Here is a 14,577-nt window from a genome sequence, read left to right as displayed (position 1 = left end):
TTTGCTTCAAAACCTACAAATAACTTGATCATCTTATGACTGCTATCATAGCGTAGTACTATATGGCAACACAGCACATAATCATTAAGCAAAATTATGGTACAGCCAACACCAAAATGAATCTCATCATTCTTCCTCCATCAAATACTGCCAGTTTGGTTTTCCTCAAATAAATAAAATTGGTTTGAATAATGGTAAAAATTAAGAGAAAATAATCCATGAGCAGGGATGGCACCAGCTGTCAGATGTATATGGTAAGAGAATATGGAAATCAAACGTGCATTTAATCCATTTGTTAGGTGGCTGAAATTTATTAAATAGTCCTACAAGGAAAATTGTTTATTGATCATCTGGTTACACAATTTCTATACATCAGATGTGCTCTAAAAATAAGCCAAGGCTTGAACATTAAAATATGCACAAATCACCAGGCATTTATTTGCACAGTTCATTTAAAAACCCATCTGCACATCAAGGACACAATTATCATTTGTCAGAACAAATTCTGTTTCATTAAACATTAATAAACATTACACAAATAAACTTCATCTAAAAAGTTAATTATCTGCAAAACAGCTGGCTAGCAGAGAATCAACAACTCTCATGTTGATGGGCAATGTAGTACAGTTCTACAAAGCTCTATCCATTACTCATAGATCATGTTTTTTTCTGAATTTGTAAACATCTCCCCAGAGGTCCCAGTCCCTCTCGGACGGCAGCACTGAACAGAACATGTCACTGGCATTCCCGCCGCAGATACTTTCTGAACTGCAACAGGTCAGATCACCAGATGAACAGATAAGAGAAGGCCAAGATGTGCTCAAAAAGTTAACCTTCCCTTCAGTCTCAGAAACCTCTGGTCCATAAACACTCAAAGTCATGAGGAACGGGCACTCAGCCTCAGCAAGACCTCAAGGCCCTGGAAGTTCTGCTGTAAATAACAGGAGCTCCTTACTTCACCAGCTGCCCACCCACCCTATCGTCACCCATTTCCCATCCGTGAAGGAGTCTACCATTCTCAGTTTGGTCTCATACCACAAAAATAGAATGGAAGCAAGTTATTCTTATGCCTAAAAGATGACCCAAGACAATGACGGTATCAGTTCACTACCCTAGTGCAAAAGGGCACTGACTAAACTGAAGATGTACCTAACAAAGCATCAAAGCAAAACGTCAAAGGAAAACAAAATGCTTTACTCTGTAGAACAGGCAGAGTTAACGTTTCAGGCCAAAAACCCTCTTCAGAACTGACATAAACGTCTTGACGAGATGTTGACCTGAAATTTAAACTGTATCTCTTTCTAAATGTTACCTGATTATTTCATGCATCTTCTATTTTAAATTCAGATTACATTATCTGCGTATTTTATTCCCCAATAAAACAGGAGCTCTGCTAAGTACTTGTCTTTATCGGTTCAACTGTCAGATTTTAATTGTACACATTTATTCCAAAAGGTATACAAGGCCTCAAGTTGCAAGTTCCACTCTCTCAAACAATGCACAGATGCGCGTACTGAAACACTCGAGGTCAAACTAAACTTTTTTTCTCCAAAACTTGGGCAAAGCGAACAAAATGACGGAACACCCCAAATAAAGCACCTGCCTCAATTCAAGAGCTGGTTTCAGACTTGAAACTAAATCAGGGAAAGGAGGAGGAGGGGGGGGGAAAGAGTTAATACAGTTACTGGTGAACCCCAAGACCATTTCCCACATTTTCTGCAGTGATGTTAAAAACACAAACACACACGATGGCGAGAAGAGGACCAAGTCAGAGGAGAGGAGTGGGGATGTGGGGAGTCCAGTTTATAATCAGCTGTAATGGCTAGCGCCAATCCCTGCCCCCTCCCTCTCGGCTCGCAGCCTCCTTCTTTTATTATTAAGAGATTGCGCAGCGAAAACACGCCGGCGCCGCAAGGGGGGGGTGGGAAGAGTGAGGAAAGGAGGGGGAAGAGGAGAGCGAAAGAAGAAGAGAAAAACAAAGAGATCTGTGAGGAAAGCAGCACAGCTCCTAGAGGAGACTCATAAGCCCTGGGTTGAAAAATGCCCGCCGCAATTAACAAAGAGCGCGGCGATGCCACTAGCCGCTACCCGCCCCCCCACCGCCACACATATTTATACAGCAGGAGGGAGGCTCCGCTAATTAAAGGCACCAAGGCCCTCCTCCCACCCTCCCTCACGCCCGCCCGCCCCAGCCATTCACCTGGCAGAAGCGCTGGCAGTAATCCCCGGACGACTGCACGGACACGCCGAGCTCCCGCAGCTCGTTGCCCAGCTGCCGCAGGTTGCCCATCAGCTTCCTAACGTCCGCATCAACCTCGGCGCCCGCCATCTTTCCGCTGCGCTCATGCCCGGAACGCGCCCTCCCCCCGGCTCCCCCATCCCCCCCTCCCCTCCTCCCATTCTCTCAGCGCCGCCCGCGCGCGCGCGACGTCGACGCGAGGAGGCGCCGCTCTGATTGGCCCGCGGCCGCGCGGCGTCGGGAGCCGCTGGAAGGGGCGAGGTCACGTGGGCCGGCGCGCGGGGTCCGGGTGGGCGGCACGTGCTGCTTCCAGGACCGTCGCTCGTGGGGTCGGGAAATGAAATGGAGCGATTTTCGCCTCAAGTGACAACTGAACTTCACGTCAACAATTTGAACAAAATCTCAGATAAGACGAAGTGTTAGAAACATTCTAGACGTCTTTCAGCGCTTGAGAGAGAGAAGCAGTCAAACTTCCCTGATGATGGTCAGTCAGAAATGACGCGAGCTAGTCAAAGTTCAAAGTAAATTAATTATCAAATTACATATATCTCACCATATCCAACCCTAAGATTCATTGTCCTGTGGGCATCCTCAATAAGTTGATAATAGAATAACAACCATAATAGAATCAACGAAAGACTGCGCCAACTTGGGCATTCAACCATTGCGCAAAAGACAGCAAACTGTTCAAATACAAAAAGAAATAAATAATAGTAAGTAAGTAGCACGTGAGAAGAAGAGTCATTAAAAGTGAGTGCATAAGTTGTGGGGCAAGTGAAGTTCAAAGGTAATTTTTTAATCGAAGTATGTCTGTAGTATACAATCCTGAGATGCATCTTCTCCAAATAGCCACGAAACAAAGAAAACCACAGAAGTCGTCCAAAAGAGAAACATCAAATCCCCCGGCACAAAAACACAAATCGCCCCAAATTACATCACACAACAGCAATAAGAACATCAAACTCCACCCCCATTACCCCCCCACAAAAAATAATACAGACAAACTGTGAGAACGTCAAACCCAACTCCTCCACACAAAAATAATTTACAACATCCCACCAAAATTAAATTGCTCAGAAGGTAACGAGAGAACGGGTGAAAACACAGAATATAAAAGACATAAAGCTGAAAAGAGTCCAGTCCAACCCATAAATCACAAAACTGCACTAACATCCTCCAACTGCCACTAGGAGAGGGAAACCACTCGAGGCAGAGCAGCAAGGGAGAGGAGGCCGTCACACGCAGAGACCTCATCAGGCAGCAGTGAGTGATGGGGGGAGTAATGGTCACACAAACATCTCTTATCCAGCAGCTTCAAGAGGCAAGTAGTTGGCGCTGAACACTCGCTCGCCTTCGGCATTCACCTCAATGCTTCAATCTTCCTCAACATTTTAATTGGCGATTAATGAACGCTTTAATTGGCAAAACAGAGTTGCGCCCTGTCTCTAAGCTTCATCATGAGGACTGCACTCAGTTCCTGGTATGTTCTCGGAGACAGCAGAGTACTAGATCACCCAATCTATTTCCAAACTGTATACTGTAGGCTCTAACAGTCCTAGAACTGCAAGATAAGATGATGTACAAGAAGTGAAATAAAAGGCTTTGTGGACCATCTGGGTGATGTCGCCTGAGGAATTGTTGCTTGCTGGCGCTATCTTGACTGGAATTTATCCACTTTAGTTCAAGAGCCTGATGGTTGAGGGGGTCGTAACTGTTCCTGAACCTGTTGGTATAGGTCCCTGAGGCTCCTGTACCTTCTTCCTAATGGCAGCAGCAAAAAGAGAGCATGTCATGGGTGGTGGGGGTTCTTGATGATGGATGCTGCTTTTGTGCAACAGCGCTTCATGTAGATGGGCTCAATGGTGGGGAGGGCTTTACCCATGATGGACTGAGCAGTATCCACTAGTTGCAGGATTTTACATTCAAAGAGCATTGGTGTTTCCATTCCAGGCCATTTTGCAGCCAGTCAATATATTCTCTACCACCCATCTATAGAAGTTTGTCAAGGTTTTAGGTGTCATTCCAAATCTCCACAAACTCCTAAGGAAGTAAGGATAGATCTTCCAAAATAATAACATCTAGAAATTTAAAGTTGCTGACTCTCTCCACCTCTAATCCTCCAATGAGGACTGTCTCACGGACACCTGTTCTCCTCTTCCTGGAGTCAATAATCAGCTCCTTGGTCTTGCTGAGGTTGAGCAAGAGGTTGTTGCTGCGACACCACTCAGCCAGATTCTCAATCTCCCTCCTATATGCTGATTCATCGCCACCTTTGATTCAGCCTGTGACAGTGGTGTCATCAGCAAACTTGACTATGGCATCGGAGGTAGAGCGGGGGACTGAGCACGCATCCTTGTGGTGCACCTGTGCGAATGGAGACCGTGGAGGAGATGTCATTGCCAATCCAACCTGACTGGTGTCTGCAAGCGTGGAAATCAAGGATTCAATTGCACAAGAAGGTAGCTAGGCCAAAGCCTGGAAGCTTATCGGTTGGTTTTGAGGAGATGATAATATTGAATGCTGAACTGTGTTTGATAAAGAGTTCAAAGTTCAAAGTACATTTATTATCAAAGTATGGACATTAGACAACCTTGAGATCACCTAATAAATGAATCTCAAGATTGTATAATGTGTACAAACTTTAAACGAAACAAAGAAACCCAAATAAAACACAAAAAAAGACCAATCACCCAATGTGCAGGGAATAAAGAAAACAAAACAACAAATCATGCAAACAATAAATGCTAACGAATAGCATTCTGAACTGAAGTCCACAAAGAGAGCTTGTCCACAGACCCTTAGTTCAGTGCAGAGCCGAGTAAATGTCATGGAGCAGTGAGCTAAAGTGGCCCCACACTTACCTTGGGCCCCAACTCCCTGACCTTTTCAATCTAACCCAGCACTTAAGTCCTCCAAACATTGGGTTCAGTCGCCTTGATATACTCCGTAGACTGGAGCTCACCACCTCGATTCGGCCGGTACACGACCTTTCTGATTTGGCCCGGCACTTAAGTTGATCGAACCATGGGTCTTCCTCACTCTTGGCGACAGACCTGCCTCCTCTAATCACCCCTCTTCTGCCATAATGAATTGACTCCAAGTCCAAACGGAAGTTACAGACAATTGCGATGATCATTTTTTGGAAAGAGTGAGCAACGAAGTATTTAGTTCATTTTCTTGTTTCGTTAGCCACCAGCCAGAAGTCGCTGAGATTCACCAGCGCCATCTTTAAACCAGTAGAGCATCCTGATGTTTGCATTTTTGCTGTCCAGATGTTCCAGGGTTGAGTGAAGAGGCAATGAGGTGGCATCTGCTATGGGTCTGTTGCTCAGGTAGGCAAACTGGAGCAGATCCAAGTTGCTTCTCAGGCAGGAGTTGATACATTTTAACATCTCAAAGCAAGTGCTGTGGATGTAAGTACTACTGGACGATAGTCATTGACGCTGGTTACCTGCACGTAAACATAGCTGGCGACCGCAACTTCTGGAGGCGAGATTAATTCCAAATAAAGATGACTAACTCCTTGAAATATCATGTAGTTCAGCAGCTACATTTAGAGAACATTAGAGGTGGTGACTTTTTCCAGCAGAATTGCTTTCCTCACATCTACAGACCTGTTCATATTAAACTTATGTAAGTGTATATATCAATGAAAATAACTTAATTTCTTTATTACTTGTCTGGTTGTATTGGTAGCATTGGCAAAATGATTTTTTTCCACCCTGATCTGGATAAGCCGTGGGAGGAACAAGACAGCCTGTGCAGTTGAGATATATATTTTTGTAATTTTATGCAATATATAAAGGATAAATCAAAATTGGTTAAAGTTTTGCTTACTAATCATACTTTTTATTTTCACGTACATTTACATTCACATACCAGACTTCCAATCAATACAGCATATTTGCACATTACTGTCTGATTTCTATCTCCAAGTCAATTTTGGATCCAATTAGCCAGCTCATGTTAGGTGATTTTAATGTTATTTTTATATGATGTTGCAATTGAGAGAAAAAAAATGCCAAGTATCAGGTTGGAAACGAATTAGTTGCAATAACTTTGGATGGACTTTTGATGCACAACTTAATAGAACTGCAAGTTCAGGAGATCCAAGTGTTTTGAACATGAGAGAGTATTGAGGTTAGGAGGGAGAGAGAAAGGAATGGAAAAGGTCAGAGAAGGTTGTTGGAAGCAAATATGGAAGAACACAGAAACTGCATCAGATCAAACACTTCAAACTTTCCACAATGCTCTGAGGCAATTGTGCTCAGAATCTTATGGCATTCCTACAGTGTCTGAACAAACTGCCATGCTGTTATACCAGATCCCTGTCAATCAAATGTATATTCAATTTGCAATTGCACATCAACTTCTAATCATTCAAAAGCTTTGCTTTCCTACATTGTGCAACTACCTTTTTCATCCCGGCTACTTTATTGTATGTCAATGGTTCAATTTCATATCAGAGAATGGACACAGTATGTAACCTTTGCAGACATCCACAAAACAGAAGAAAAACCCCAAAGAATAAATGGCAGAAAACATTAGAACCCCAGCTCTCCCCCTCCCATGCACAAGCAGCAGCAGAAGCATCAGCCCTCCCCCACTACCCACCACGCAAACAATAACAAAGCCCCCCACCAGAGTCCATGATCTAGAGACTGTCAAAAACGCTGCTGTCCATCGCAACACTTTGACATCTCACAGGCTCTCTCTCTCTCTCTCACTAACGAGGGAGAGAGAGGTATCACTCCTGCCACAGCGAGAGGGGAGGAGTCCAACAGCTCGCTGTTTTGATGTTACGATCTGCAGAGTTGCTTATTTCGACAGCAGAGTACACTGCCGTCTCGATGTTACAATCTTCCACGGTTCAGCAATACTGGCGAGGGATCAGGTTGTCACGGGGCAGCATCGCGAAGGCACACGTCTTCCTGGCCACTCCTGGAAATATCGAAAATGCTGGGCTGCTTGGCGTGCTCTGAGAGTGAGAACCCACCACCGTGAAGAACAGCAGTTTGGGTGCAGCTATAGATCACGGACTCTGACAGGACCCTAGTCACCTTGAAAAGGAAAGGGAAGACGTTGAAGAGAAGAAATTAAACCATTTCATAGATGAACTGGAAGAAGTCTCCCAGGTCCGCAAAACCTCTGGCACCATCTTTAGCTCCTTGCTCTCCAGAATTGCTTTAGAAAATATGGTCATTCATCATGAAGTATTTTCCAATCATGGTCCTGAAGTTGCTGAGCAACTTCACTGGACTAACATCCATCTCTTTCAGCAAATCTTACGAAGTCAGGTTTCATTCCTTTCCATTAGCTTGCCATTAGAACAGGGTTTCCCAACTTTTTGTATGCCATGAACCCTACTGTGAACTGAGGAGTCCGTGGACCCCAGGTTGGGAACCCCTGCATCAGAACCATTTGTATTTATTCTCTTTCAGCCTGTATTCATCAGTTCTAAATGTTTCATTGCCCCTCATTTTCCTCAAAATGCCTTCAAGATTTTCCCTTGGGCCTGTTTGCCTAGTTTTCTCTGTATTTCCTTTTGGGTATTGCAGCTGCTGGACAGATTATAATCCTAAATTACATTAACTTTAATTTAGGAAAATATCATACCTGTTTAACTGGAATCTTACCAGGTAAATGTAATACCTATTCATACAGTGTATTTGACCAGACATTTGATGAAAGAAGTTTTGAAGAATTCTTAATGAATAAAAATCAAATAGTGGAGTTGTTTAGGATTGGTATTGCAGAACGTAGGGCCATAGAAGCCCTATGATAGAGCGATATGATGAGCTGTCAATGCCAGAAATGGACAGGCAGAGATATCAGAGGATTAAAAAGTTGTCAGCGATTGGATGGGACAAGGCTAAAGGAGGGACTTGAAAATCAGTATAATATTTTCACAATGGAAGTTTTGTCGAACTGTGTACTTGCAAAAGTTAACGAACATAGGAGGGATGGGACAAATGAAGGCAGAGATTGAATGCTCTAAATTTACAGAATGATGTGGAATAAAGGAGGCCATTAGATGATTTGGAGGTAACAAAAGCAAAGTTGAAGAATTGAGTAGCAGATAAGCTACTTTATTCTAATTCATGTTTTTCCCCTCTATTGTTATGTATTGCATTGTACTGCTGCCGCAAACAGTACAAATTTCATGACATATGCCGGTGATAGTAAACCTGATTCTGAGCTAAGGCAGGTGCAGAGCAGATTACTGTAATAGAAACAGCCAAATAAAGGAATCTAGTTAATTGGGCCATTGGTTAATTGGGACAGCCACAAATTGAAAAAATAGCCAAGGTTCAGGGAATAAAGTCCTAGCCTATTCAACCTTTCTCTGTAACTCAGTTTCTCAAGTCCCGGCAACATCCTTGTAAACCTTCTCTGCACTCTTTCAACCTTATTAATATCCTTCCTGTAATTCGGTGACCAAAACTGTACACAATACTCCAAATTTGGCCTCACCAATGCTTTATACAACCTCACCATAACATTCCAACTCTTATACTGTACTCAATACTTTGATTTATAAAGGCCAATGTACCAAAAGCTCTCTTTACTACCCTATCTACCTGTGACGCCACTTTTAGGGAATTTTGTATCTGTATTCCTGGATCCCTCTGTTCTACTGCACTCCTCAGTGACCTACCATTTACCTTGTATGTTCTACCTTGGTTCGTCCTTCCAAGGTGCAATACCTCACACTTGTCCATATTAAACTCCATCTGCGATTTTTCAGCCCATTTTTCCAACTGGTCCAAATCCCTCTGCAAGCTTTGAAAACTTTCCTCACTGTCCACTACACCTCCAATCTTTGTATCATCAGCAAATTTGCTGATCCAATTTACCACATTATCATCCAAATCATTGATATAGATGACAAATAACAATGGACCCAGCACTGATCCCTGTGGCACACCACTACTTACAGGCCCCCACTCAGAGAAGCAATCCTCCACTACCACTCTCTGACTTCTCCCATTGAGCCAATGTCTAATCCAGTTTACTACCTCACCATGTATACCTAGCAACTGAATCTTCCTAACTAACCTCCCATGCGGGACCTTGTCAAAGGCCTTACTGAAGTCCATGTAGACAATATCCACTGCCTTCCCTTCATCTACTTTCCTGGTAACCTCCTCGAAAAACTCTAATAGATTTATTAAACATGACCTACCACGCACAAAGCCATGTTGACTCTCCCTAATAAGAACTTGTCGATCCAAACAGACGTAGCTCCTATCTCTTAGTACTCCTTCCAATAATTTACCTACTACAGATGTCAAACTTACCGGCCTATATTTTCCCGTATTACTTTTTGAGCCTTTTTTAAACAACGGAACGACATGAGTTATCCTCCAACACCTCACTCATAGATACTGACATTTTAAATATATCTACCAGGGCCCATGCAATTTCAACTCTAGTCTCCTTCAAGGTCCGAGTGAATACCCTGTCAGGTCCTGGAGATTTATCTACTCTGATTTGCCTCAAGATAGCAAGCACCTCCTCCTCTTCAATCTGTATAGGTTCCATGACCTCACTATTTGTTTGCCTCATTTCCATTGATTCCATGCCAGTTTCCTTAGAAAATACAGATGCAAAAAACCCATGTAAGATCTCCCCCATTTCTGTTGGTTCCATACATAGCCGACCACTCTGATCTTCAAGAGGACCAATTTTATCCCTCACTATCCTTTTGCTCTTAATATACCTTCAGAAGCTCTTTGGATTATCCTTCACCTTGACTGCCAAAGCTACCTCATGTCTTCTTTTAGCCCTCCTGATTTCTTTCTTAAGTGTTTTTTGCACTTTTTATACTCCTCAAGTACCTTATTTGTTCCCTGTTTCCTATACATGTCATACATCTCTCTCTTCTTCTTTATCAGAGTTCCAATATCCCTAGAGAACCAAGGTTCCTTATTCTTACTCACTTTGCCTTTAATCCTGACAGGAACATACAATCTCTGCACTCTCAAAATTTCTCCTTTGAAGGCCTCCCACTTACCAACAACATCCTTGCCAGAGAACAACCTGTCCCAATCCTAAAAACTTTTTAGATCCTTTCTCATTTCTTCAAATTTGGCCTTTTTCCAGTTTAGAACCTCAACCCGAGGACCAGATCTATCTTTATCCATGATCAGGTTGATCATGATCCATGATCAAAGACTCCCAAGTCCTCATTTCCATCATTCAAATCATTGCCATATAACATGAAAAGAAGCATCCAACTCTGACCCCTGCGGCCACCCTACATTCCCACTCTTTGCCTCCTGCCAGTCAGCTAATCTTCTATCCATGTTAGTATCTTTCTTGTAATACCATGGGCTTTTATCTTGTTAAAGAGCCTCATGTGCTTCACCTTGTTAAAGTCCTTCTGAAAAATGAAATAAACGACATACGTTGACTCTCTTTGTCTATCCTGCTTGTTATTTCTTCAAAGAATTTCACTTAAGGAAACCATACTGACTTTGGCCTATTTTATCATGTGCTGCCAAGTACCCTGAAACCTTATCCTAAAAAATGAACTCCAACATCTTCCCAACCACTGAATTCAGACTAATTTTCCTATAATTTCCTTTATTTTTGACTCTCTCTCTTCCTAAAGAGTGGAGTGGCATTTGCAATTTTCCAGTTCTCTGGGACCATTCCAGAATCTAGTACTTCTTGAAAGATCATTATTAATGCCTCCACAATCTCTTCAGCCATCTCTTTTAGAACTCTAATGCATAGCCCTTCTGGTCCAGGTGACTTATCTACCTTCAGACCTTTCAACTCCCCAAACACCTTCTCCTTAGTTATAGCAACTACACTCGCCTCCACCCCATGATATCCTTCAGTTTCTGCCATACTGTTAGTGTTTTCCACAGTTCGCCCATCATTTTTTTGTCCTCCATTACTACTTCTCCAGCATCATTTTCCAGCAGTCCAATATCCACTCTTGCCCTTCTTTTACTCTTTATATATTTGAAAAACCTTTTATATCCTCTTTGATATTAACATATTTTATCTTTTCTCTCCTTATGGTTTTCTTAGTTGTCTTCTGTTGGTTTTTAGTAGCTTCCCAATCCTTAATTTTCCAATAGTTTTTGCTAGGGTCAAACTGGACACACTGGAGGCTGTGGTAGAACAAAGGATCCTATGGAAAATCCTGGAAATTCTGGACAATGTTTCTCACCTTCTGCATGCCTCCTTGCCTGAACAGAGCACTTTTAGTAATAGACTAAGACAACTGTGCTGTTCCAAAGAGCGTTACATGAGGTCATTCTTACCCTTGGCCCTATAATGAGTCAACCTATAGCAGGGGAAATGTTGATCCCTCCCTGTTAGACCGTTTGGTGTAACTTATTTTTTTATTCTTTCTACTTCTCTTCTGATATTTATATCTGTGCATGTAATGCTACCATGACACTGTAATTTCCTTTGAGATCAATAAAGTATCTATATATATCTCCATATATATATATATATATACACACACACACACACACACACACACACACACACACACACACACACACACACACACACACACACACACACACACACACACACACACACACACACACACACACACACACACACACACACACACACACACCCCCCCCCCTTTTGTTTTTATGCTGACTTCGATTTCCTTGACTTCCTTGTGTCCGAATTAACCAGAATCCACTGTATGTAATACATGCTTGCAAGCCAGTGTCAGTTAGATATGAACCAGGCCAATTGTGATGGTATCAGGAAGGATCTGATGCCTCTTTTTCCCTTGAGGGGGAGAGGGGGTGACACTGTGGTTATGTTGAATTACCGGGTGAACAAGTAGTCTTCGAGCTACTGCAAGTCTGTTTCTTTATTGATGCTTTACAGCACGCCTGAGTGCTTGGTGGGGGCTGCCAATGCTTTTTTGCTGGTGGGGGTGGGGGGAGTCATTGCACTGCTGCTGCTTCTATGTGGGAGGGGGGAGCTGAGGGGGTGCTTTGGGGTTCTAACATTTGACTCATTCATTCTTTGGGGTACTCCTCTGTTTTCGTGGATGTTTGCGAAGAAAAAGAATTTCAGAATGTATATTGTATACATTTCTCTGGCATTAAATGTACCTATTGAAGTGTGAATTGGGATAGGCTGTTTTCTGGCAAAGGCATATTTGGTAAGTGGGGAGGCCTTCAGAAGTGAAAATTTGAGAACACAAAGCTTGTATGTGCCTGTCAGAATAAAAGGTAAAGATAACAGGTTTAAGAAATCTTGGTTTTCAGGAGATATTGAGGACCTGGTTAAGGAAAAAAGGGGGCGCATAGCAGGTGCAGGCAAGTATGAATAAATGAGGTACTTGTGGAGTATAAGAAATGCAAGAGAACAGTTGAGAAAGAAATCAGGAAGGCTAAAAGCAGCCAGTGAAGGAGTGGAGATTTGAGGTTTTGACTCGAGAGGCTGAGGACGAGCTTCACTCCAAGTGAGGTAAGGCCGAGTAAGTTCCTTTAAAAGGAGAAAGTTTCAAAAGTTGAGGCAAGTATTGGGTAGGTCACGGCAGCTGAGATCGGCCCCGTGGTTTGTTCATCCTGCAGCATGTGGGAAATCAGGGATACTTCCAGTGTCCCTGATGACTATGTGTGCAGGAAGTGTAGCGGTAGGCAGGTAGTGCAGGAGTCCCCTGAGGTCATCTCCCTCCTAAACAGACATACTGTTTTGGATACTGTTGGGGGAGATGTCTCATCAGGGGAAGGTAGCAGCAGCCGAGTTCATTGCACTATGGGTGGCTCTGCGGCACAGGAGGGAAGGAAAAGGAGTGGGAGAGCTATAGTGATAGGGGATTCGATTGTAAGGGGAATAGATAGGTGTTTCTGCGGCTGCAAACAAGACTCCAGGATGGTATGTTGCCTCCCTGGTGCAAGGGTCAAGGATGTCTCTGAGCGGCTGCAGGACATTCTGGAATGGGAGGGTGAACAGCCAGTGGTTGTGGTGCACATAGTTACCAACGATATCGGTAAAAAAATGGGATGAGGTCCTACAAGGTGAATTTAGGGAGTTAGGAGATAAACTAAAAAGTAGGACCACAAAGGTAATAATCTCTAGATTACTACCAGTGCCACATGCTAGTCAGAGTAGAAATAGGAGGATATTTCAGATGAATACGTGGCTTGAAAAATGGTGCAAGGGGGAGGGATTCAAATTTCTGGGGCATTGGAACCAGTTCTGGAGGAGTTGGGACCGGTATAAACAGGACGGTCTGCACCTGGGCTGGACTGGAACCAATGTCTTAGGGGAAACGTTTGCTACTGCTGTTCAGGAGGCTTTAAACTAATGTGGCAGGGGGATGGGAACAAGTGCAGAGAGACAGAGAGGTGTAAAATGAGGGTAGAAGCAAAAAGTAGTAAGGTGAAAAGTAAAAGTGGCAGGCAGGCAAATCCAGGGCAAAAAGCAAAAAGAGCCACTTTTCAACATAATTGTATAAGGGCTAAGAGTGTTGTAAAAACAAGCCTGAAGGCTTTGTGTGTCAATGCGAGGAGCATTTGTAACAAGGTGGATGAACTGAATGTGCAGATAGTTATTAATGAATATGATATAGTTGGGATCACAGAGACATGGCTCCAGGGTGACCAAGGATGGGAGCTCAACATCCAGGGATATTCAATATTCAGGGGGGATAGACAGGAAAGAAAAGGAGGTGGGTTAGCATTGCTGGTTAGAGAGGAGATTAACGCAATAGAAAGGAAGGACATTAGCCTGGAGGATGTGGGTATATGGGTAGAGCTGCATAACACTAAGGGGCAGAAAACGCTGGTGGGAGTTGTGTACAGGCCACCTAACAGTAGTAGTGAGGTTGGGGATGGCATTAAACAGGAAATTAGAAATGTGTGCAATAAAGGAACAGTAGTTATAATAGATGACTTCAATCTACATATAAATTGGGTGAACCAAATTGGTAAGGGTGCTGAGGAAGAGGATTTCTTAGAATGTATGCGGGATGGTTTTCTGAACCAACATGTCGAGGAACCAACTAGAGAGCAGGCCATTCTAGATTGGGTATTGAGCAATGAGGAAGGGTTAGTTAGCAATCTTGTTGTGCGAGGCCCCTTGGGTAAGAGTGACCATAATATGGTGGAATTCTTCATTAAGATGGAGAGTGACATAATTAATTCAGAAACAAAGGTTCTGAACTTAAAGAAGGGTAACTTCAAAGGTATGAGACGTGAATTAGCTAAGATAGACTGGCAAATGATACTTAAAGGGTTGACGGTGGATATGCAATGGCAAGCATTTAAAGATCGCATGGATGAACTACAACAATTGTTCATCCCAGTTTGGCAAAAGAATAGACCAGGGAAGGTAGT

General features: G+C 43.1%; 1 protein-coding gene across 1 annotated transcript in view; it reads right to left on the bottom strand.

The window, feature by feature from the left end:
* The window catches only part of znf292b (zinc finger protein 292b), a 219,553-nt gene extending 217,195 nt beyond the window's left edge, over positions 1-2,358 (bottom strand). Inside the window, exon 1 of the mRNA XM_073051707.1 lies at positions 2,201-2,358. Coding sequence (XP_072907808.1) covers positions 2,201-2,329 — 129 coding nt within the window. The 5' untranslated portion in view covers positions 2,330-2,358. The remainder of the gene's footprint in view (positions 1-2,200) is intronic.
* Between the last annotated feature and the right edge of the window lie 12,219 nt (positions 2,359-14,577).

The sequence above is a fragment of the Hemitrygon akajei genome, chromosome 7 (assembly GCF_048418815.1).
Source record: "Hemitrygon akajei chromosome 7, sHemAka1.3, whole genome shotgun sequence".
Taxonomy (NCBI): Eukaryota; Metazoa; Chordata; class Chondrichthyes; order Myliobatiformes; family Dasyatidae; genus Hemitrygon; species Hemitrygon akajei.
The sequence above is the reverse complement of the archived record's forward strand: the minus strand, read 5'-3'. Positions and strand labels throughout refer to the sequence as shown.